The 23,560-nt window shown below is 36.1% G+C and overlaps 3 protein-coding genes across 5 annotated transcripts; 1 reads left to right on the forward strand and 2 right to left on the reverse strand.

The window, feature by feature from the left end:
* Window positions 1-1,514: 1,514 nt before the first annotated feature.
* Window positions 1,515-5,618, reverse strand: LOC111487310 (ras-related protein RABC2a-like). The gene is made up of 7 exons (XM_023134688.1): window positions 5,367-5,618; window positions 5,019-5,202; window positions 2,989-3,057; window positions 2,751-2,816; window positions 2,353-2,474; window positions 2,154-2,282; window positions 1,515-1,882 (listed from the first exon to the last, which is right to left on the reverse strand). The coding sequence occupies exons 2-7, from the start codon at window positions 5,161-5,163 to the stop codon at window positions 1,772-1,774; spliced, it is 642 nt and encodes a 213-aa protein (XP_022990456.1). The 5' UTR covers window positions 5,164-5,202; window positions 5,367-5,618; the 3' UTR covers window positions 1,515-1,771.
* Window positions 5,619-7,336: 1,718 nt separating this feature from the next.
* Window positions 7,337-10,709, forward strand: LOC111487214 (NAC domain-containing protein 78-like). Of its 2 annotated transcripts, none has more exons than XM_023134534.1 (6): window positions 7,337-7,752; window positions 7,844-8,121; window positions 8,203-8,400; window positions 9,126-9,599; window positions 9,689-9,803; window positions 9,894-10,709. In XM_023134534.1, the coding sequence occupies exons 1-6, from the start codon at window positions 7,590-7,592 to the stop codon at window positions 10,298-10,300; spliced, it is 1,635 nt and encodes a 544-aa protein (XP_022990302.1). In that variant the 5' UTR covers window positions 7,337-7,589; the 3' UTR covers window positions 10,301-10,709. The 2 variants fall into 2 exon arrangements, with proteins under 2 accessions (XP_022990302.1, XP_022990303.1); XM_023134535.1 differs by having other exon boundaries at window positions 7,339-7,752; window positions 9,129-9,599; window positions 9,894-10,707.
* A 973-nt stretch (window positions 10,710-11,682) lies between these two features.
* Window positions 11,683-17,272, reverse strand: LOC111487224 (acyl-CoA-binding domain-containing protein 4). Of its 2 annotated transcripts, XM_023134550.1 has the most exons (14): window positions 17,075-17,272; window positions 16,816-16,912; window positions 16,621-16,698; window positions 16,420-16,542; window positions 16,243-16,309; window positions 16,027-16,088; window positions 15,751-15,890; window positions 15,544-15,670; window positions 13,964-14,078; window positions 13,787-13,875; window positions 12,927-13,010; window positions 12,507-12,827; window positions 12,357-12,416; window positions 11,683-12,236 (listed from the first exon to the last, which is right to left on the reverse strand). In XM_023134550.1, the coding sequence occupies exons 2-14, from the start codon at window positions 16,903-16,905 to the stop codon at window positions 12,048-12,050; spliced, it is 1,545 nt and encodes a 514-aa protein (XP_022990318.1). In that variant the 5' UTR covers window positions 16,906-16,912; window positions 17,075-17,272; the 3' UTR covers window positions 11,683-12,047. The 2 variants fall into 2 exon arrangements, with proteins under 2 accessions (XP_022990318.1, XP_022990319.1); XM_023134551.1 differs by lacking the exons at window positions 16,816-16,912; window positions 17,075-17,272 and having other exon boundaries at window positions 16,640-16,698.
* Between the last annotated feature and the right edge of the window lie 6,288 nt (window positions 17,273-23,560).

The following is a 23,560-nucleotide window of genomic DNA, read 5'->3' on the forward strand; positions in this document are numbered from 1 at the left end:
AAAAAAAAAAAAAAAAAAAAAAAAAAAAAAAAAAAAAAAAAAAAAAAAAAAAAGAAAAATGTGGGTGGAAAACAAGAACAAATCCCAATTTCCCTCTGTTCTAAACAACCAAGTACAAAGTACTTGAACAAAATTCATGCGATTCTGCAGAATGCAAATGCCATTCATTTCCATTCAATCTAAACAAGAATCACATAAGAACAGCAATGGCTTTGTTTATGGATCATTTCCAGTCAGTTCTGTACCATATTATAACTTCTACTAAGGTTAAACCTTCATTTTTGTGCACTTTTTGGGCACTATGTTGGGCCCTTTTGCTGCTTTTGCTCTGTTTTAAGAGATGAAGTATGATTATTACATGGAAAGGGATAAATCTTCGCAAAGATTCTGCTTTGTCTGAAGCATTTGGAGATCCCCACCATTCATAGTGGGTGTGTTGTGGCTTTAATTAGTGCACCAATCTTTCTAGATTCCCTTTCATTATTAAAGCATTCAAAGCTTGGCCTTTGTGCTAAAGGGAACACAATTAACCCAACATTTGGATACCTAAAGACACTAAAAGTTAATTATAAGCATGTTAGGTTTCTGTTCTAAGTCTGGTTTGAGATTGGTACTCGAAGAGATTTTTATTCTCGTGATCATTGCAGTTGTTTGGCGATGTTGTTCGCTGTTGTTAATGCTCGTTGAGAAAAAGTAGCTGATCATGTTAATCTCACGTCAATTTTTCATTATGTTTTGTGTTGAATGTTCAAAAAGATAGGTGAAAATTACTCGTTGTTAAAAGGTTCAAAGATCAAAATTTAAATCATACTTTAATTCGATGAGTTTAGGTTGTTCGGCAAGTATGAATATACTAATAGGCAAGTCTTGAGAATCATGTGAAACTATGATCTAATTTAGTTAATTTACTCGTTTATGTTCATACCATTAATTAACTAAGAAAGCAATTACTTGTACATATATTTGATGACAACCAATATCACTTAGTTATTAAATTTGACTATTCTTGTTTTGGGATATAAATTATATAACGTCAAACGAAAGCCAAAAAAGTCATTGAAAGTATGCAAAAATAGGACTCGACTTTCTTGAAAGCGCGTTTGTCTTTATCATGCAATCCCACATGCTCATCATCATGCTCTTTATATGGCTCCAAAAGGACAACAAGTTTTTACCAAATTATGTACAAATGAAATGATTTGATTTATTCGTTTTCACACCTTATTGATGACTCGAACAATATGTTCAACTTATGTTCAACTTATTATAATATTGATGACTCAAACAATATGTTCAAGGTATACACTGGTTGGACTAAACAAAATCTTTCAAATCAACTAAAAAATTCTTTGAATTAGTTAGATCAATGACTCGAGCAACTTAAATAGAATTCACAGCTCAACCCACCATTAAAAAATTCAACCGAACTGAGATCGAGTAGAATTCGATCAACGTCCCAACCCATTACAAGAAGGGGATGACGTGTCGATGGTATTAAGTTCTTCGATTTGGACAAAAATACATTCACATTATCTACAAGGATTTTATTAAATTTTGTTACTCAAAAGTCATTATCCCAACAAAATTCACCCAAAAGTTTTACAGTGATCTCAAAGGCACCATTCCAATGCATTTTTGTTTTATTCTCTTTTGAAAGAAAAAAGGCTGATAGAAACAATGTAATCACCTTGGATGCCTCATTTGTGTCTTTCCTCGCCTCTGTTCTTACCAACAATTTTGTGATCTTCCATATCTGTTTCGTTACGTCGGGTTAGCGGCAACAACCCCCATCGTTCGCTTCTTTGAGTGCTCGAGTTTTGTCCAAAATTTTCTGTTTCACCACGACAGATCCATTTTCTAGTAAACTCGGAACTTCCAGTATCTGGATTGTAATAAACCAATTTAGATCATGCCTAAAAGCCACAAGATTAAATACATTCGACATCGATGGTCGGGTTTTGAACTTTATAGCCAACCCCACAGAACAGAAATGAAAAAGATATCACAAGCTCGAGGACGCATCGAACCGTTTCATTATAGCTCCTAAACTAGTACTTGTGGCCATTCTTAGGAGTTTCTAGTTCGAAACTAACACAATGAAGTTTGGAAGACGATTCAAGTAAAACATGAGCATCTTAGTGTCGGAGTGTTACCTTTGAAGAGAGTTCTTTAAAGCATCTATCGACATTTTCTCGAGTTCTAGCACTGCACTCGAGAAACAAACTTTGATGCTCCTTGGCAACGGCCATTCCTTCTTCTGTCGAAACAGCTCTTTCGCTACCCTGTCGATATTGAAGATTCCTTAAAATGAAGAGTTTGAGGTTTGAACGACGGTAGGATCATACAACTTACTCGATCGACTTTATTTCCAACAAGAATTTTTATGCACTCATGATTGGTTAAATACATCTCTACTTCCTTCGCCCATACGCCCATCAAGTTCGTAAACGTCTCCCGTCGGGTAACATCGTACACTATCAGGAAAACATAGATAAGTATCAGCCTCGTGAAGTGTTCAAACTGAATTCAATACATTCAACTGTGACAACAGAACATGCCATGAGAGAGAGTTTCCAAAATAAAACGTATAAAACCGACGCGTCGCCACCTACTATTTCAACCCCCCCCACGAAACTCCCTATTTATTTTTGTGGGAATCGAGGCAAGGAGGTTCCCGAGGGGAATTTTCCCGTTTTTTTTTTTAAATAATCATTTCAAAGAATTTTTTAACGGATAAATTTCGGTCATACCTAGGATGATTCCATGTGCACCTCTGTAGTAAGAACTTGTCAATGTTCCAAACCTCTCCTGTCCAGCTGCAAACAAGAACAAAGGATAAGAAATTGTATATTAAATGGGTGAACGAACATTTCATAGAGTAAGCGTAGCATCGAAGCAGAAAAACGAAGAAACTTTCTGTATCGAGCAGCTGGAACAAGCTAAAAACGTAAACATGTGACCTGAAAAACGGGTAAATCATCCAGTTACCTGTGTCCCAAATCGTTAGCTTCAATCTTTTTCCACCAACTGTTACCATCTTGATCTTGAAATCCACACCTGGAGCCATGCATGAAAAGAAGATCAATGGAATTAGAATAATTTATTCATATAAAAGACAGAATAAATCTTTCCGATGTTCCAAAAAAATTTGTTTCTTTCTGGTCTGAAGTTGTGGGAACGAATCGTTTGTTTTATTGAAGCTTTATTACGGGGTCTTGGTTGACCCTCTATTTTCAACCATTAGAGCTGGCGTTGACCAGCTTCGCAATACAGACGGACACAAAAAAACGCAGGCTGCGGAAATGCAAAAGAGAAGAGTGAAGATTTCCGACCCAGTACTATAACGAGCCTGGCCACACACACCTCTTTTTAACCGACTAAAGCCAGATCCACTACATGGCTATAATCAGCGAAAGATCGAGAAAGAATCATCAACCCACCTTGTTTTGGGCAGCGGAAATGCAAAAGAGGAGCAAAGATTCCCGACCCAGTACTATAAGGAGCCTGGCCACACACCTCTTTTCAACCTACTAAAGCGAGATCCACTACACGGCTAGAATCAGCGAAAGATCGAGAAAGAATCCTCAACCCACCTCGTTTGTGTACTGGAACTCTATCTTAATAGTAATAAGAAACCGAGGTGGGTAAGGGAAGGGATATAACTCAGCGGTCTTGAACAATGGAATGGATGAACACTATGTTATTATAGGTGTAGGTTCCAATTCTCTCTACAAACTCCTTAACAATGAGAACCTTATGAGCACCTACATCACCAAGTACAATCGACTCGTTTTAAGGAATAATATAGCTCTCTAAGTGTTAATGGAAGCATAGTTCAACTAGTTGAGGCATATGACCACGACCAACCCTTCATAGGTTCGAGTCCCGACTTGTTGAACTCTCTCTCTATATGTATACACACACACATAGCTCAATTAGGTGAAGCATATGTCCTCTCCCAACAATTCGGAGGTTTGAATCCCGACTTGTTGAACTCTCTCTCTATCTATACACACACACACGGCTCAATTAAGGGAAGCAATGTACTCGATCAACAATTCAGAGGTTCGAATCCCGACTTTTTGAACTCTCTCTCTCTATATACACACACACAGCTCAATTAGGTGTAGCACATGTCCTCGACCAACAATTCAAAGGTTCGAATCCCAACTTATTGAACTCTCTCTCTCTCTCTCTATATATATATATACACACACACACACACAGCTCAATTAGGTGAAGCATATGTCCTCGACCAACTAGTCTGAAGGTTCGAATCCTGACTTTTTGAACTCTCTCTCTCTCTCTCTCTATATATATATATATAGATACACACACACACAGCTCAATTAGGTGAAGCATATGTCCTCGACCAACAAATCAGAGGTCCGAATCCAGACTGGTTGAACTCTGTATGTGTGTGTGTGGCTTGAACTCTATATATGTGTGTGTGGCTTGAACTCTATATATGTGTGTGTGGCTTTCCAAAGTTCTAAACTAATCATGATTTGAAACTAAATCTACTCAGCTACAAAATTGATTCGAAGCCAGTAGCTCTCATTGTGTGAGATCCCTCCAACCGAGAGGAACGAAACGTTCCTTACAAGGGCGTGAAAACCTCTCCCTAGTAGACACATTTTAAAGCCGTGAGGCTGACGGCTGATGGCGATACATAACGGGCCAAAGCGGACAATATCTGCTAGCGGTAGACACTCACGACAACACTTTAGCCCTTGAAGATGGAGAAACCATTCTAACATATAACTCCCAGCTCAAAAAACATTCCAAACGCCAGAAATCAATCAAAAAACTACGATCAGCTGACTAAGAGCAAAGAACAACAAAAAGAAAAAACAAAAATATTCAACCAACATGTATTCATCCAACTATCAGAACCATCGCGATTTCTTAGATGATTCAAATAGGACCAAAACTCAGAACAGAGCATCTGAGTTGTAGCAATTTCATGATATCCACAAGAACATGCATAGATATAATGAGAAAGACATAGAACAAACCGATTGTGGGAGACAGATCTTGAACAAAGTTGGATATGTAACTGAGGAGAATACTGCTTTTCCCAACGCCAGAATCCCCAATCAACAGTATCTTGAACGAGTAATCATAGCTACTGCTTCTTGCTTTTGAAGAAGAACCCATCATTTCTCCTTTCTACCTTTTCAACTCTCTCTCACAAAAACCCTTTTCCAATAACAAGAAGAACAGAAAGAAATCAAAACCATCAAAAAAAAGGAAATGGAATTGGTGAGGTTATGAGAAACGAAAACGTAACAGAGAGAAGGAGCTGGCAGTAGCCGGTAGTGTACGTGTGTAAATTATAGCGTTTGGACAAACTTGCCCTTTACCTTCAATGGGCTGTGTCCGCTTTTTGCAGATTCTATGGCCTGCAACATTATTTGTCTCATTTCATCTCAAAATTCTTCCATTTTGTCCACAATTTTTCAAGCTTTTGAGGGTTTTTATTTGATTCAAACGTTTATATGAAGAACAGGGTGTTTGAAATTTGAATGGATCATTGAAAGAGAGAATGAATCGAGGAAGAGAATCAAGAAATGGGTGTTTTTTTAGATGAAATATTTGGGTTTTTGTTGTTGTTCACGTTTGATTTTGACTGGGTTTTGGTTGAAATAAAGAAATGAAGTAATGATAAAGAAGGGACAGATTTAGAAGCAAGAGAGCGGTGTCATGGAAAATGGATTGGCATTGCCTAAGCTCAACAAGTGTTCTTCATGCTCCTGCCACTCAACAACTTCTTACCTGCCCACCTCATCATCTCTCTCACATAACGAAACATAAGCTCACGAGACAAGTCTCAATTTGACAACTCGACAATAGGGTAATACCTGATATCGAGAGGAGAATAGATAAGAAGTCCACTAGTTACGATCTAGCACTATGTTATAGTATCGAGACTAGACTAGACTGTCCTGCTTTCTTCCACCCACGGATAACGGTAATATGTAACGGACCAAAACATACCATAGTAGTATCATAATTTTTATTGTAATACTAAAATAACTTGAAAAAATATAAATTAGCAATTTATTAGAATTTTTATCTTTTATAATATAAATTATATTGAAAATTAGAAATTATCAATTTAAAAAATTATTTGGAGTGAATTTTATTTTTTTAAATATAGCTTGAAAAAATTTCCAATAATTGTTCAGAATATTAACTCAAGAAGCAATAATGTTGTCCTTTACAATCTGGCCCTTACTAAGGAAGTATTTGGAAAAATAGCCTCTTTATTATCATTACGTAAAATTGGTCCACTTTTGGAAATAGAATAGGCCCAGCCCAGACAAAAAAATAACATCGACATAATGGGCCACTGGCCCAGTAGATGTCTCAAGGTCAAACATTGGGCCAGCATGAGGTTATCCAATGGGCCCTACTAGTTTCAGTTGACATGTTTGGGCCTGGTTGGCCCAAATGTTTTTATTTTGAATATTAAATAACAAATACAACATTTGAAACTAAAACCACTTGGAAAAATATAGATATTCCTTATTTAATATATCTAAATAATTTTAAAAATAAATTAATCTCAAAAAAGGAAAAAATTATTTTTCTTAAAAATTACAATTTTAAATTTATTTAGTCAATTCAATTGAATTGATTGAGTCTTATTTATTTATTTTAATTGCTCATTAAATATATTAATGAAATTAATTTTAATTTAATAAGGTAAAGTCAATTAATTTTTTTTAATATATAATTATAATTTATTGATGCATATTCTATGGATAATATGTAAAATTTTCTAAGATAAAGGCTCACAAATGTATGGTCAAAAGTTTAGGTTCAAATTTATGGTGACATTAGGCAGCCACCTTCATTTATATATATATATAATTCTTATTGTTTTTAAAATTACAATTATACCCCTATAAATCCTCAATAACTTTTATATTTTTTTATATACTTATATTTAAAATTTAAAATTTTAGCTGTTTATTTTTATTTTTATTCAATTTTATAGCTAATAAAATTGAGTAAAAAACTTAAACTTTATTTAGAGATATTTATTTATTATTATTTAAAGGAGAGATTAGAGATGGTTTGACCGTTTAACCCTTCGATGCATATAATCTTGTGATGAAGATTAATCTGACGGATGCAATTACGTCACGGTAAAATTACCAATCCGCCACTGTCCACTAAGAAGTAGTCCACGTGTAAATATCTGACGCTCGGGTTTCACCCAAAGCGGTCCCACCGCTAGCCAATAGCGTATACGTTCACCCAGAAAGTGTGACAGACGAGTGATTTTAAGGGTTCAGTAATTCCCGAACCTTCTGAATTAAGAATTGAAGAACCAATTGACGAAGAAAGAAGATGATTAAATGGACTTCTTGTATCGTCAATGGTACGACACCCGGCCTCCTTTTCCCTCTGTTTTTCCTCTTCCGCCTTCCGATCGTTTCATGCATATGATTTTGTTTGATTGAAAATCATTGGATTAATTTCTGTAGATCATTTTAGAAAACTTGATTTGAATCCAGTTCCAATTTTCGCTTCAATTTTGTACGTTCTACCTCTTTGGTCTTCTGATTATCTTGCTTATGGGCCGTGATTCTACCTCTCTTGCTCCGGGGTTTCGATTTCACCCCACCGACGAGGAAATCGTGCGATACTACCTTAGGCGCAAGGTTTCCGGCAAGCCCCTCTGTTTTGATACTATCTCCGTCGTTGACATATATAAATCGGAGCCATGGGATCTTCCTGGTAAGATGTCTTCCATTTCTCATTTTAATGTGTATGTTTTGGCGGGAAGTCTGATGATCGAGTTGTTTTTTGTTGGGAATTTTTGTTTCAGAGAAGTCGAAGCTGAGAACCAGGGACTTGGAGTGGTACTTCTTTAGTCCTCTGGATAAGAAGTATAGCAACAGTTCGAGGACAAATAGAGCTACGGAGAATGGATACTGGAAGACGACCGGGAAGGACCGGCCGGTGCGTCATAACTCCCGAGTAGTTGGGATGAAGAAGACTCTTGTTTACCACAGCGGACGGGCGCCTCGCGGGGCTCGCAGCAATTGGGTGATGCATGAATATAGGCTTACAGACGAAGACTTGGAGAAAGCTGGGGTGGTGCAGGTGAGGATTTTGAAAGTTTTCGTTCTCTCGCTGTGTTTTGATTCATGTTGAATTTATTTTGATGTTGTTTTGGATGGGCAGGATGCTTTTGTGCTTTGTAGGATATTTCAAAAGAGTGGTTCTGGGCCTAAGAATGGAGAACAATATGGAGCTCCATTTATCGAAGAGGAGTGGGAGAATGATGAAGAGTTAACTCTACCTGGCGAGGAGGCTGTGGTGAATGAGGGGTTGGTTAATGTTGATGATGATATGCATTTGGAAGTGGACGAAATTGTTCAGGTTTGTTCTTCGTTCAATATAGCCAGCGACCTTCTTTTACTAAATTTTCCCTCGTCAGTTCAGTCTTTCAATTTTTGAATTCTTGTGAATGATATATATATATATATCAGACTGTACAAAGTCTACAGCTAGTAAATATTATTTTCTGCCCACAACTAGTAGATATTGTTTTCTTTGGACTCTCGCATTTGGTAGGGAGAGGTTTCCACACCCTCATATCTCCATCCCGACCAACATGGTATCTCACAATTCACCTCCTTCGGGGCTAGCGTCCTTGTTGGCAAACCGCTTTGTGTCCACTCCCTTCGAAGCTTAGCCTTCCTCGCTGGCACATTGCCCGATGTCTAGCTCTGATATCATTTGTAACATCCCAAACTCACCATTAGTAGATATTGTCCTTGAATTTTCCCTTTTGAGCTTACTCTCAAGATTTTTAAAACGAGTTATATATTACAAAGGGTTATCGAAATCGGTATCCTCTCAGCACATTGAAAACAACTTTAAATACTCTAATCATGTTCCTTAATCTTTACTTTTGAGGAAATCTGTGTACCTTACGTGCTTCATATTACATTAAATCTTAAACCAAGAAATAAGAACAAATCAAAGTTACAGTTATGATCTGTTGAAATGTGTGTTGATTTTTAATTAATTTGTTCCCTTGTGCTCGTTTACATAGAACTTTCAAGGTAATTAAAGATGCTTTGTTCTTACTTTCTGCGCAGCAGTGTTTGGATGGTGAACTTCCATTTGAATATGATCAACCTCTGTCGAACTATCTTCAAGATACTATAAATCCTGTTGAGCTACCCAATGTGCTTGTTGAAAATGATAACAAACCATTGGAGCTACAGCATAACCACGGATTCTTTCAATTACCAGAGCAATACGAAATGGGTGGGAATTCTGAAAAAGATAAGTGTTTTGCTGAATCAAGTGATAATCTTAAGGACGAGGATATTGATTACTTACTTGATGAGCCTTATCCAAGTGTTCCAGACGATCTCGCCCTCAATGAGGAATTATTCCTAGAGGCTAACGATCTTTCAAGTCCAGTTGAAACTGATCCAACCGGTTTCGACATTCTTGAAGAGTATCTTACATTCTTTGATGCAGATGATAACTTGCAGCTGTCATTTGACCCGACAGAACTTTTGGGTAGCGAAGTGCCTATTTCTGGCCAAACAATTCCTGAAGAGGTAATTGTTATCTTCCCAAGTACTACTGTCGGGCATTTGGGATTTTACTTTGAATCTAACTTGAATTAAACTACTGAATCTCTGTACAGAAAGTAAATGAAGTGGCAGAAAATGAGTTCTTGGCTACCAAACAGACGTCGGTTGCTTCCATCAATGATGCATCCACTTCAAAGCTAAACACTCAGGCTGATGAAGCAGGTTCAGGTAGAATTCTCAATGTTAAAATAGTTAGAATCAAGATGGTAGAAACTTTTTCATGATAACTCAGACAAAGGAGGGTTTTTTTTGTTCTAGATTCGACATTACCATTCCTCAAATGTGTCGGTTACCTGTTGGGTGACATCCCTGCACCTCCTGCATTTGCTTCTGAGTATCCATCAAAGGACATGGCCATTTGGCTGAATTCAGCAGCACAGACCTCCAGTTCAATTCATAGGACTGCTGGAATGATCCATATAAGTAACTCGACATCAAATTATGATCTGGTGAATACCTTATATGGAAAGAATGGGGATGTTGACCTCATCCTTTTCTCAGCTGGACATCATCACCACGGTGAAAATGATGAAATGATCGATGCACTATCTCAGAAGAACGGGATTATGGGAACTCGAGGAGGCTTCTTGTTCTTCTTTCTGCTGTTCTGGGTCCTAATACTCTCAGTTAGCTATAAAGTTGGGAGGTGTATCTATTCGCATTGATGCAGAATCAAAAATTTGGCTGTGGTAATGAATAAGACTTTAACTAGCTGCAAATCTCCCTCTCAAGCAGCCAAGAACAGCAATCTTGCATATTTGTTACCGCCGCTGGAACGTTATTTAAACGGAGATGACATGGAACCATCCCCGTCCCCGTCCCGTTCCCGCCCTGTTCTCTGGGGTTTGGCTTTTAACTTTATACTCTTTTGGTCACAGAGCTGTTTTACACACAATAGGTGGATGTGGGAAGCAGGTTCTGGTTGTAGCCACTGTATGGAGAAAATAATATTTATGCTGCATATATTACGAAGGTTATATTTGACTTCCTTTTTGGCGTTTTGATCTTCAGAACCTTGCTTTTTTCATGGTTATAGGTATATGATTAAGAAAAGGGAAACAGAAGCTTTCATCACCTGAATTTGTTGATGGTTTTATTCAAGCAGAAAGATATGGTCGTTGATTCGGGTATGTTCGAATTAGCTTCGCAAGTGATTATAATCTACTTTTTAAGAATCTAGGGTTTGATAACACAAATTAGTCACTAATATTCTCAAACAAGTTTAAAGGTGATTATTAAAAGAATAATTTTGAGGTGATTTTTGGTCAATCGTTTTAGAATTAGTTTAAGAAACTATATACTAAGTTTTTTGAAATCTTTTGAATGTTGTGTGTTCCAGGCTTCTTGGTAGATAGATTTTTTGGAATCATAAAAATCTTTGATTAGAAAGAGATTCCAACTCAGAGATCTTTTGAAGTTTTGAGAAGAGTTACCAAAGGAACTAGTCCATCTCTATCAACTGTTGAAAAAGGATTTCTTTGAGGGTGTAAGATTTAAATATCGACTTGAATTCCATTGTAGATAAGTCTAGTTCTCGAGTGCTTTTCCTTGAGCTAATATTCTTGTACAAAAGCTCAAAAAGTTCAAAAATATCGACTTGAATTCCCTTGTAGATAAGTCTAGTTCTCAAGTGCTAATCTTCTTGTACAAAAGCTCAAAAGGTTCAAGTGGTTAAAAGTATCAAGTAAATTCTTTTACTAAAGAATAGAAGAACTCTAGATGGCCTAGCGTTTGTGAAGCCCTTCTCTTGGCTCTTCAATCCTAGTGTACGTAAGTTCATGTCCATCTATTCTCAAAGTAGTCATCTATCAAGCAGCCAAGAACAGCGATCTTGATTTTTTTTTTTTTTTTTTTTTCCTTTTGTAAATATCAAGTTAAGTTGAAGGGAAAAGAAAAAAAAAACAAATTGAAACACTATTAACGAATGATTTTACTTTTCAGAAGAGAAAATGACAATGTGCAATAGAAATCAACAGCAATCGATCTATTGATTACTAACTTTTCATACAGTTTTCATCAATTGCGAGAATTTCGATAATGCCAGATGCTACAGAAACGAAATACAAGACATCATTTCCATGATAGCCAAATGGGGAACACTCCCAAATATCAATGAAGTATTGACAAGTGAACTAAGATGAACATGCAAAATCAGAGAAGACCCTCCAAAGAATTAAGTGTAAGAATAAATGTTGAAAAAGAATACACGCCTAGTTACCTGTATAGTAGCCAGAGAGAACAACACACTTCATCCTTTGCACCAATCCGATCGAAGTTGGTTGTCTCTGTTGCGTGCCAATCTAACAAATCAATGTTGAGATTTTTCATCACAACATAATTGAACTCAGTTTCACAACACCATGGCTGTTTAAAGGTGGTCGCCTTGCTGGTGTGGAACAATCAAACTGGATCTCAAGGACTAGCTGCAACCCCTGGCGATCCAGCGATCCACCGCCACACTCTGCCAGAACCTTGTCTCTGAACTGATGAAGCAGCCTCCATTTGTTTCTCCAGTGCAGACTTTTGTTCCCTTAGGAGTTGGACCTCATTCTCAATGGATTGCATTGATTCTAGCAACTTTTGTATTTCAGCTATTTGTGCCTGTTGGATCTCAATCGGGAACAAACAAAGAAAATGATGCCTAAATTAAGATCTTTTAATCAATATGATCACCTAAAGAGAGGAAAGTACGTAGATGACCAGTTTTATGATGAAATCAACCTCCAATTTAAAGCATCTTGATCGCTCAGCTATTAACTGACCTTGTACTGACTGTAATTCCTGAGATAAAAATTCAACAATCATTGAGCTCAGAACCAAATATGAAAACAATATAACTTTGAAGTGTATATTTGACTCCAAACGTCATACCTTAAACAGCTCTGCATGAGTATTGTTTACCTTACTAATCTCTTCCCTAAGTTTAGAATTTTCTCCTTTAACTTCAGGAAGAGTTAGTTCTAGCTTAGCTTTCTCTTCTCTCATGGCCTCAAGTTCAATGGCACCATTTGATTGAGATTGTTTTTCTTCTTTTCTCTTAGAGACACCATCTTCAATTCTCGCAAGGTCCAACTTTTCAGTCTTGGCTAAGGCATATGCAGCAGTAACAGAAGCTGCCGCCGCTGCGGCTGCGGGTGATTGGAATATTTTGGGACGTGATGAGTCTCTTGGTTTCGGTCTCATGATAAAAACCTACGAACCATATAACGGCATGGAAATAAGTTACAATAACAAATTCTCGTCAAGAGCTCATATAAACACAAGGATATGCATTATTTGCCTAAAACATACCTCATTGTTATACCTTCCATTGTAACCGCCAAAAGCAACCAGATATTTCTCTTGATCAATTGTAGCCAAACTGATACTGATTCCCTACTCCCACAATGCAGTGGTAAGTATTAGTAAAATACTAAGAAGATCACATACGTTATTAATGGAGACACTAGAGTTGCATTGCTGCATCAAGGGAAATCTCAATCGAAACCCTATTCATAACGATAACACCGTTGTTGTATGCGTATATTTCTCTTTCTAACCACTCCCCCCGAGTATATGCTTCAACTGGAATTAAACAAGGGTAGAATGATACAATAGAAACTTCTGGTAAAATGTCCATCCGTAACCCAGCAGATAAAGTACATTACATAGTTCGTTTTAGCCGATAAAGTACATTACATAGTTCGTTTTAGGGACTGGTTCCTTGAACTTACCTTGAGAGCTTCCTTATAAAAAAAAAATTTTAAAAAGTTTCAAAAAGTTTATTTAGTCCATGTTTTTCCACTAGTACAAGAAATATCAGTACTTAGTTGGAAATTATTCCAAATTCCAGGCCAGTACTCTTTTCTTGGGGAATAATGGTTGCATGTGTCCTATTTCTTGGGAAGAAAAATAAGTCATACATATTTCATATTACCGGGAAATTAGAGGCAGGCAACAATCATCAAGGGTGCTGCAAAAAAAAGAGAGAAAAAGGACCATAATAGTTTGCACACACACACACACCAGGACCAATCAATTTGATCTCAAGATGTTATCATCAAAATTCATACCTAGTGCTTGCAACCATAGGACAAAGTTCCACATCTAATATTGATAAAGTTGAAAAATTAATAGGAAACAGTTGAGGCAAGAATGTATTCTGTAATCACCTCACTAGCAAGGGGTTCTCTTTGCTTTACGCTTGTCAAAGCTAACCAAGAAAGCTTAGACATATTTAGCACCATTGTCTCTGGGCAACCTGAAAAGGAATGTCCACATATTCATAACAATCTTTTAGTAATTTAATATGTTAAAGCTTATATAATAATTTAAGAAACTCTAAATACCATTTTTATTGTCACCACCACCAACTATATACCAGTTCTCGTCAATGGTTATACCAGCATGGCCTGCCCTAGGAGTCACCAAATCACCCTGTATTTGTGGCTGGGACCACTCCATCTGCAGCATACATAACATTATAGTGCTTCTTCTTGTTTTCTTTTTTTTTTCTTTTTTTTTTTTTTTTTTTTTTTTTTTTTTTTTNAGATATGCTTTTTATTATTTATTGCTCATCAGGAAAAAAAAATAATTTATAAAATTTGACGAAAATCACACATTTTTCTCCATGCCTTGTTAAGCATAGAGAAATGGTGATTATCATTACATTAGCTAGTGAAGTGGAGCTACGTTGGTGAAAGTACCCAATATTTATTAGCAAGCGCTGACCAAGAAGAGTTAAAATTACACAACTTTCTTGAATACCTTTCTGTATGTCTGGCTGATACCGGACTACTAAACCCAATCCAACCCCCACTTGTTTTCCTTCTACGGTAGAATATATTTCTTTGGTCACTTATTAGAAAAAAAAAAAAAAAAAAAAAAAAAAAATCTTTGAATGGTTAAAGGAGAATATATAATTCCAATTACAACCTCTGGACCATTAAAAATAAGCACCATGGCACTCTACAGTCTACCCGAAAAAATAAGGTAAAAATAGTTTTCTAGCACATAAGCGATAGACAGGTGACACAATTCAATAATTCGATCAGAGGTCTGATGGTTTTAGTTTCTAACATATGACACGATCAAATACTGGACGCAGTGATGGATAGCGAGAGGAGATTAAATGTCACTTATAAAAAAGATTTAAAACCATAAAGCTTCATGCCACCAACAAAAGGAGAATTGGCTAGCTTGACCGGAAGTCTTAAGCAGAGGAAGCTTGTGACCTTGTGCTGGATCTGGAGCTCCAGCTATCAATTTTTCAATAATCAGGCAAGCTCATTGACCGGGCCCCATTGAAGTAGCTGACTATCCAGCCTACCAACTATGGTCTTCAAGGCAAAACTAAAGGTAGGGTTTCCTTAATTCTAGTTGACTTGTCATAATAAGTATCTTCAGAGTCCATGGGGGTACAAATATAAATTTGAAAATAAGCCCCAACTTTTAGAACACGTTGTTAAAATCTGTGGATTAAGAGATCTCATGTTCTTCTATTCTAGAATAACTGTAATCACTCATTAAACAGGTATTAACGCAACTACTACAAATGAAGTTCAATTTTTTCTAGAAGATCAACGACCGTCCAAGAATCTCAAAACTTCAGTTCAAGCATTAGTACTGCCAGAAGTAAAGCCAACCACAGTAGTTCCAGACTATGGTTGTAAAAAGACTAGCATAGATTAACATGATTTCTCTATGAGGGCATTGCATTTTACAAGTTTAATACCTTTTATGCAAGTGCTAAAATAAAAAATAGTTGTATCAATATTGTCGTCAAATATTCTAGTCTTTTTCTTTATGGTACACAAATTGACAGATAATATATGTGAATTGGTAGACAAGCCAAGAGAACAATGAGTCAAGTCATACATGCAATCACTTCAATGAGAAAACATATGCAAGAGAAGAGGGAAATACTCACAGTACGAAAATCCAGCACATGAAGATCACTAAAAAAGGTTGAATGAGAACAACCGCCAAAAACTAGGAGGTAGGTTTCTGCATGCACTGCAGTTGTATGATCGAATCTTGGAGCTGGCGGTGTCAGCCTATCAAAAACCAAGGAAATGATGAAACAGTCTCCCAAAGTAGACAAACACTTGACTGAACAACCAGAATGAATACTTACCTTGCCTCCACTACATCCCAGGTTAATGTCTCTAAATCAAGAACATGGAGGTCGTTTAGAAGATTCCTGCTACTGTTTTCTCCACCAAACATTAAGATTTTGGAACCAAAAAGAGTTGCTGAATGTCCAGAACGAGCAATCTGAAATATTACAAACTCAATAAGCAATATGATCAAGATCATTTTGAAGGGTGAAGTGTAAGCAAAAAAAAAAAGAAATTTGAATGGCATAAACGTGGAAATCCAGATCAAACCACTAAAAAAAATTGGCAAATACCGGAACATTTCCAGAGGTCTCCAAAACACTCCATGTTTGTGTTTCTAGATCGACACAATGAACTGTAAGGACCATAATAAGAGAGTAAGGTTCGAGAATCCAATTATTAATATGCTGCAGCATAAAAACGCAGAGTGATTCTTTGCATCACAGCATTGAGATCATAAAGGGATGACACAATCACATGGACAATAATTAAGTTCATAGAGCACAAACCCATAATTCTATCAGATGATCCTTTCAAATTTCCACCAAGCACGACAAGTTTCTTATCCCATTTGACCTAGCGATTAAAATTACCAAGCAGTCCATCAGGTAACTATAGATGAATCAACATAAGTATGATATGGGGCATGTAACAATTGTACCAATAAACACGCCTGGAATGCTTACCATACTATGCCCTGCAATAGGTGGAAGAGACTCAACTAAGCCACCATTGCCTTCAGAATTCTCAACACCAGGATTTATTTGAAGTTTAAGACTGGACCACGACAAATTGCCAAGGTCCAAGACCTGTTTATAGACAAACGACAATGAATCCAATGAAGAGGAACATAAACCAACTTAGCCAACCTTGGTTAAGTCTAAGACCTGAATATCAGAGAGATACCGGCCATTACGGCTTCCACCGACAATGTAGAGTTTTTGATCAACAACTGCTGCAGCATGCTAAATAGACGAAATCACCGAAATTAGTTTACACAACAAATCTAACCCAGAATCTACAACACTCACAAAATTATTACAAGGAAACCTACGCAATTCGACGTCAAAACAACAACTCACCTTATAACGAGCTGCCGGTCGGGAACCAGACACCGGCAATGCAACCCACTGATCATAGGCCAATCCCCAGCGCCAATTATCGACATCCATTTCCTATCTGTAGATCATTCGAGGAAACAAAATTCGCAATTCAATACAATTCCAATAACTACAGTCACGAAACATGACGCAATTGCACCACAGAACAGGATTCGATAAGTAAGGGAAAATCAAATCAGAAAAGAGCTACAGTGCTAGAAAAAAGAAGAAATTGGAGTACCCAAGGATGATTGCCGGTGAATTACTGCAACCGGCGAAGATGTAAGAGTGTTATCGCCACGGAGATTTGCAAAAACGATCGACGACAACAATGCGGAGATGGCGGTGAAATAGATCGAGCAAAAAACAAAAAACTACGCCGTCCGATCTGATTCAGAGAAAGAGAAGTAAGCATATACGGAGCGGACCATCGTAAAGGTCAAACTAGAGAAGTATCTATTTTTATTATAAACTTTAATTTTTTAAATATATATATATATATATATATATATATATATATATATATAATTTTTATCTTTTAGTAGAAATTTATTATTAAAAAAATGTTGACAAAACATTTTTTAGGCATATTTAAATTGACAGATTTTTAAAAAAAACCAATAAAATTTTAAATTGTTAAATTTTGTGGGTTTTCTTTAGATTTATTCAATTATAGCACAAACCCTAAAAATTTAGAGACAAATTTTGTAACTAATATGTTCGTGTGAACTTGGTTCACGCTTCCACCCTTGCACGTTCTTCTACCTTTTTGTAATATAGCCCTCGTGATCGGTACGATAGCCACTTGATTCTTTAGCCAATTTATTCTTGAGATGACGTAATATAGCCCTCGATCAAGTTGTTACCCGACCCACTTGATTGGTTAGCCCAGTTTATCCCCGAGTCAACGAGAAACAAGAAACGAAAAACGGAAACGTTACCGAAACAAGTTTTCAAGCACTTGAACTCTCTCGAAATACTCTTTTTTCTCCTCCTCTAAGCACTTTTACTTTCCCTTTTAGCTGCCTATTTGTTCTTGTCAACCTTGCAACTTCATTGTTCATCTTAGATTGCAATGCACTAGTTGATTGTTTAGCACAAGGAGAGGTTTCTACGTCCTTATAAAGGATGTTTTGTTCTCCTCTCTAACCGATATGCAATTTCACAATTTACCCCCCTTCGAGGTCCAGCGTCCTTACTGACACACCACCTCATATCCACCCCCTTCAGGGCTCAGCTTCCTCACTGACACATCGCCCAGTGTCTGGTTCTGATACCATTTGTAACAGCTCAAACACACCGCTAGTATATATTGTCCTCTTTGGATTTTCTCTTTCGAGTTTTCGCTCAAGGTTCTTAAAACGCATCTTCTAGGGGATGTGGCATGTAAAGAATGTTTCATTCCCCCTCCAACCGATATAGAATTTCACAATCCACCCTTTTAGGAGCCCAACGTCCTTGATGACACTCATTCCCTTCCCCTTCGGGGCCCAGCATTCTTACCGGCACACCACCTTGTGTCCATCCCTTCGGGGCTCAGCTTCCTCTCTAGCACATTGCCTGGTGCCTGGCTTTAATATCATTTGTAACCGTTCAAACCCACCACTAACATATATTGTCCTCTTTGGGTTTCCCTTTCAAGCTTCCCCCCAAGGTTTTTAAAACGCAGATGCTAGGGAGACGTTTCCACACTCTTATGTTCCGTTCTCCTCTTCAACCGATACAGGATTTCACATGCTTCTAGCAGTGTCATATCTTCTCTTAAACAACTTAGTACAAGCATAGATTCTGAAGCTTCTCTCCCATTTTCATCAAAAGTTGTAGCCATTTGCTTCACGAGGTGCACGAGTTTTCGCTTGAGATTGTCGACTTCAGCCGTTTTCTCAAGTACATCTGGTTCAACAAGCTATCATCCCAAGCAAGGTTGGTATTATGTCCTATAATTTTGCTACCCAATGCCTAGAGTTCTTCATTCATGAACTTCCCTTTTAAACTACTCAAGTGTTTCCTTCAATGATCATGTAAAGCCATGTTTTGCTTCCTCAGCTCATTATTTGATATCAACAGTAAAGAATTCTCCTCCATTATGCTATCAACTTTCTTGGAAATGATATCATTAGCTACCTCCTTATGAGCTTCCAACTTCTTTTTACAATGCTTCAAGCCTTCAATCTCCCTTTCCTTCAGCATGTTTTCGTGTCGTAAGCTGTCGATAACGGCGTTCGGATCATTAAATCTGAATTCCATATGCAGCTGCCTCTCAACTCCTGGAGTAAAACATGCTTCAAACAAATCCTTGAGCTGGATAAACTTGTTGAAGATAACCTCAGCTTGTTCTTCCGCATCGAATCATTCATTTTCGCAACGTTCGATACGACGAACGTCGCTTTTGTAATCCAAAGATGCCATCAATGAAGAGGAAATCTGAAAACAGTCGAGTGATCTTCATGACTCATTAGTTACTAGTCACTGTTGAGGATTATTGGGAGTGAGTTCTACATTAGTTAATTTAGTAGAAGATCATGGGTTTATAATTGAGGAATACTATCTTCATTAGTATGAGCTCTTTTGGGGAAGCTCAAAGCAAAGCCATGAGAGCTTCTGCTCAAAGTGGACAATATCATACCATTATGGAGAGTCATGATTCCTAACAGTCACTTCCACCGATCCCAAATTGGTTGGAGAGGGGAACAAAACATTTTTTTTTATAAGAGTGTGAAAACTTCTCCCTAACAGACACATTTTAAAACTATGAGGCTGACGACGACATGTAACGGGGGCCAAAGCGGATAATATATGTTAGCGGTAGACTTGGGCTGTTACAAAAAGCTGTTGAAATTGATACTCCAACAACCGAAACTTGATAGCAGTTTTCGACACGGCTGCCTGCTGGGATAGCAACTTTGAGTGCCATTGATATCTTCTTGTGCTTGTGCTGAATCTTTGAAGACCCCACTAGCTTAGTTCATCACAGGGATTGATATCTATCTCTCAAGTCACTATAGTACTTTGATGCAGTTCAATAGTAAAGAAAGAAAGATTGTTATTCATTGAAAAGATAAAAAGTAAAATCTGATCCCATTATTGTGTTTACTTTAACAGTGGAGTTAATTATAGCTGCCATTATTAAGAGCATGAAAAAGAACATAACTTTATACAAGAGTAAGTGTCTTTGATCATGTAGCTTTGCTAATCTTTGGATCACGTGAAATCGAAACCGAACCCAAAATGTATCCTTTTCGATTCCTCGTGCTTTGTATCGTGTCGGTTTTCATTGTTTTTAGGACATGTCTTGCCTAGCTAGCTAATAGATTCAGAATTTAACTAAGATCGAGCTTGTCTTTGATCATGTAAAGCTAAACGTATCCTTTTGGATTCAGTATGTTTCTTGTCGTATCGGTTTTTGTTGCATTTAGGACATGTCTCTCCTAGCTAGCTGATAGATTCAAAACTGAACTAAGATCGAGCTTGTCTTTCATCATATAGTTTTGCTAATCCTTGTATCGTGTGAAACAGAAACGTATCCTTTTCGATTTCACGTGCTTTGTGTTGTGTCGGTTTTCGTTGCATTTAAGACATGTCTTTCTCAACTAGCTGATAGATTCAAAGCTGAACTAAGATCAAGCTTGTCTTTGATCAAGTAACTTTGTTAATCCTTGTATTATGCAAAACCAAAACAAAAACTGAAATCAAGACATATTCTATTTGATTCTGCATCCTTTATGTCGTCTTAGTTTTCGTTACATTTAGGACATGTCTTTTCCAGCTAGCTAGTCAATAGATCAAGCTCGTGTTGGATAACTTTGTTAATCCTTGTATCGTGTGGAACCAAAACAAAAACATATCCTTCTCGATTTTCGTTGTAGTTAGGACATGTCTTTCCTAGCTAGTACATAGATTCATATATTTTTTTTCAACAATTTCTAATCTTCAGTGAACTTCTCGACATAATTCAAACCTATATAAAATTCCAACGACCCGTCTGAAAAACAAATGGATTTTATAGGATTCTCGAGAAATTCTTCGATATCTTTCATAAGAGGTGAAGGGCATTTTCTTCTCACTTTCCATGAATAACTCGAATATCAAGGAATATCTAGGAATATAATCTCTATCTCCGAACTCGAACCCATTTAAGTGGAGGACCCTTTGAATGAATGTCTTGAAATGGGCCAAGTAATGGACTGGGCCCAAACCCAAGCCCACTTATCACATATATGGGCTGGGCTTTTCCATTCAGATCCTCTCTCTCTCTTATTATTATTTTTATTTATTTTGGGGAAATGATTATTTGGAAGAGAAAGGAGAAGAACGTGAGATTCACATGAAGAAGAAGGAATTGGATGAAATGGACAAAAAATAATCTGATTTGCATTAAGACAAACTGACAATCATTGATCTCAGTGCTACCTCTCTCTTCACCCATTTCTCCTTTTATTTATTTATTTATTTATTATTATTATTATTATTATTTTTTTTTTTTTCCTGAAAAAATTACTTTTTTTTTTATTTAAATAATTTTCTATAACTACCTTCCTTTTTATCATTATTTTTTAAAAAAAATATTTTGAAAAAATTTTATTTTTTAAATCACTTTTTTTTTAGAAGGCATGAAAAGCACTTTCAACCATGTAATAAAACACTAGGAAAAAAAATATATCATTTTAAGTGGTCCAAAAGTTATAATACGCCATACTTTCAAGGACAATGTAAAGTCTCGAGATTTCAATTTAGACCTCTAAAACACCCTTTTATGACTCTCTAATCGTGTAAAATGTACCTAACATTGTGGTCTACTCAAATTTATAAATTAATTTTGGAAAATTAATTTGTACCGAGATTTGAGTCTTAAACCTTTGAGTCGAGAGTATATGTATATATCTTAATCAACCAAACTATTTTTAGGGTTTATTGGTTCCTCGCTTTCGTGTATATATATATTAATCAGCTATGTTTAGGGTTCTGTTCCTTTCGAATGTATATATATTTTAACTAAGTTGAACTATGCTCAAATTGGTTATTGTTCTCAAGAAAAAAAAAAAAAATGTCTCTCTTTATGAGCTAGTATCCTTTTAATAAGGTTAGGGTTCACTGTTTTCTCCTTTTCCAAGGTATGTATCTTAACAAGTCGAGCTATGCTCAAATTGGCTGCTGTTTTGAAAATTAAAAAAAAAAATCTCTCGTTTCGGGCTAGTAATCTTTTAATAAGTTAAGCTATGTTTAGGGTTCACGGTTTCCTCTCTTCCAAAGGTATATATATCTCAACAAGTTGAGCTATACTCAAATTGACTGCTATTTTGAAAGGAAAAAAAAAAAAAAAAAAAAAAAACATCTCTCTTTTCGAGCTAGTAATCTTTTAATAAGTTAAGCTATGTTTAGGGTTGAGTGTTCCCTCTCTTCTAAAGGTACATATATCTGAACAAGTCGAGCTATGTTCAAATTGGCTACTGTTTTTTTTAAAAAAACAAAACATCTCTCTTTCGGAGCTATTAATATACAGTGTTCCCTTTCTTCCAAAGGTATATGTATCTGAACAAGTTGAGCTAGGTTCAAATTGATTACTATTTCAAAGACAAAAAACGGTCATTCTTAGACGCTAGTAACCTTTTAAGGTTCCTTGGAGATGAAGACAGCATGAGTATAGCTTGAAAATCAAGCTCCCTCTCTCTCAGGCTCACTCACTCATAATTGAGTAATGTAGAGAGGGAGAGAGAGAGAGAGAGAGAAGCATTAAAAAAGTGGTGGGTAATTGAGTTTCCAACCTCTTTCGACAACATTAAGTTCTAGAAACATGATCAAATATGGATCCAACCACTACTAATTATGTATCTATCTTTAAGGCAAAAATAATATGCCCTTCTAATATGCTTCACACCATACACCAATTAATGTAAACCTCCCTATTCTAAATTCATCATCATCTATATATGCTACACATTTTCATTTATGTCCCTCATTAATTTACCTAACCTATGCTCCAAATTTCCTAAAATTATTATTTTTTTTCATTTAATTTATGTAAAAACCTTGAATATAAAATTACTCCCTTCATCATGTTTTTTTTCTTTACACTTGGTAATAGTGATGATGATATGCTTTTTAATTTAAATTTAATTTAATTACCTTAAAATGTGTTGTCATGAGGACTATTGTGTCTAAAAATCATATGAGACAATTTAATTTTACACAATTTCATTATATATTTGTCTACATATGAAACAATAATGAATGTGCATTACCATTATTCTCTCCTTCTATATATATATATGAAAAAATAGAAAATAAATTTGTGTTGAAAATATAAATGTGGGGTTCAATTAATAATGATTTATAATATTGACTTAATTGGTCAGCTAAAAGATAGGCACAGCCACTTGCTGAAATAGCACAATGAAAGTGCTATTGAACTATTCATGATAATTTACTCTAAAAGAAAATAAAAAAAAAAACCTAATATTATAAATAAATAAATAAATAAAGGATTTTAAAGCACTGAAATTAAATAATGTTGAGACATTAAATTTACCCCTTTTTTGCCTGGGGAAAGTTGTGGCCTACAATGGGACAAAATAAAATGCTGATCTAAAAATTAAAAATTAAAAATTATTATTAAAAAAAATATTCATGGAAATTCAAAATTTTGGCATCTCCCTCTCTCTTTTTTTTTTTTTTTTTTTTTTTTTTTTTTTTTTTTTTTTTTTTTTTTTTTTTTTTTTTTTTTTTTTTT

This window comes from Cucurbita maxima, unplaced genomic scaffold (genome assembly GCF_002738345.1).
Source record: "Cucurbita maxima cultivar Rimu unplaced genomic scaffold, Cmax_1.0 Cma_Scf00012, whole genome shotgun sequence".
Taxonomy (NCBI): Eukaryota; Viridiplantae; Streptophyta; class Magnoliopsida; order Cucurbitales; family Cucurbitaceae; genus Cucurbita; species Cucurbita maxima.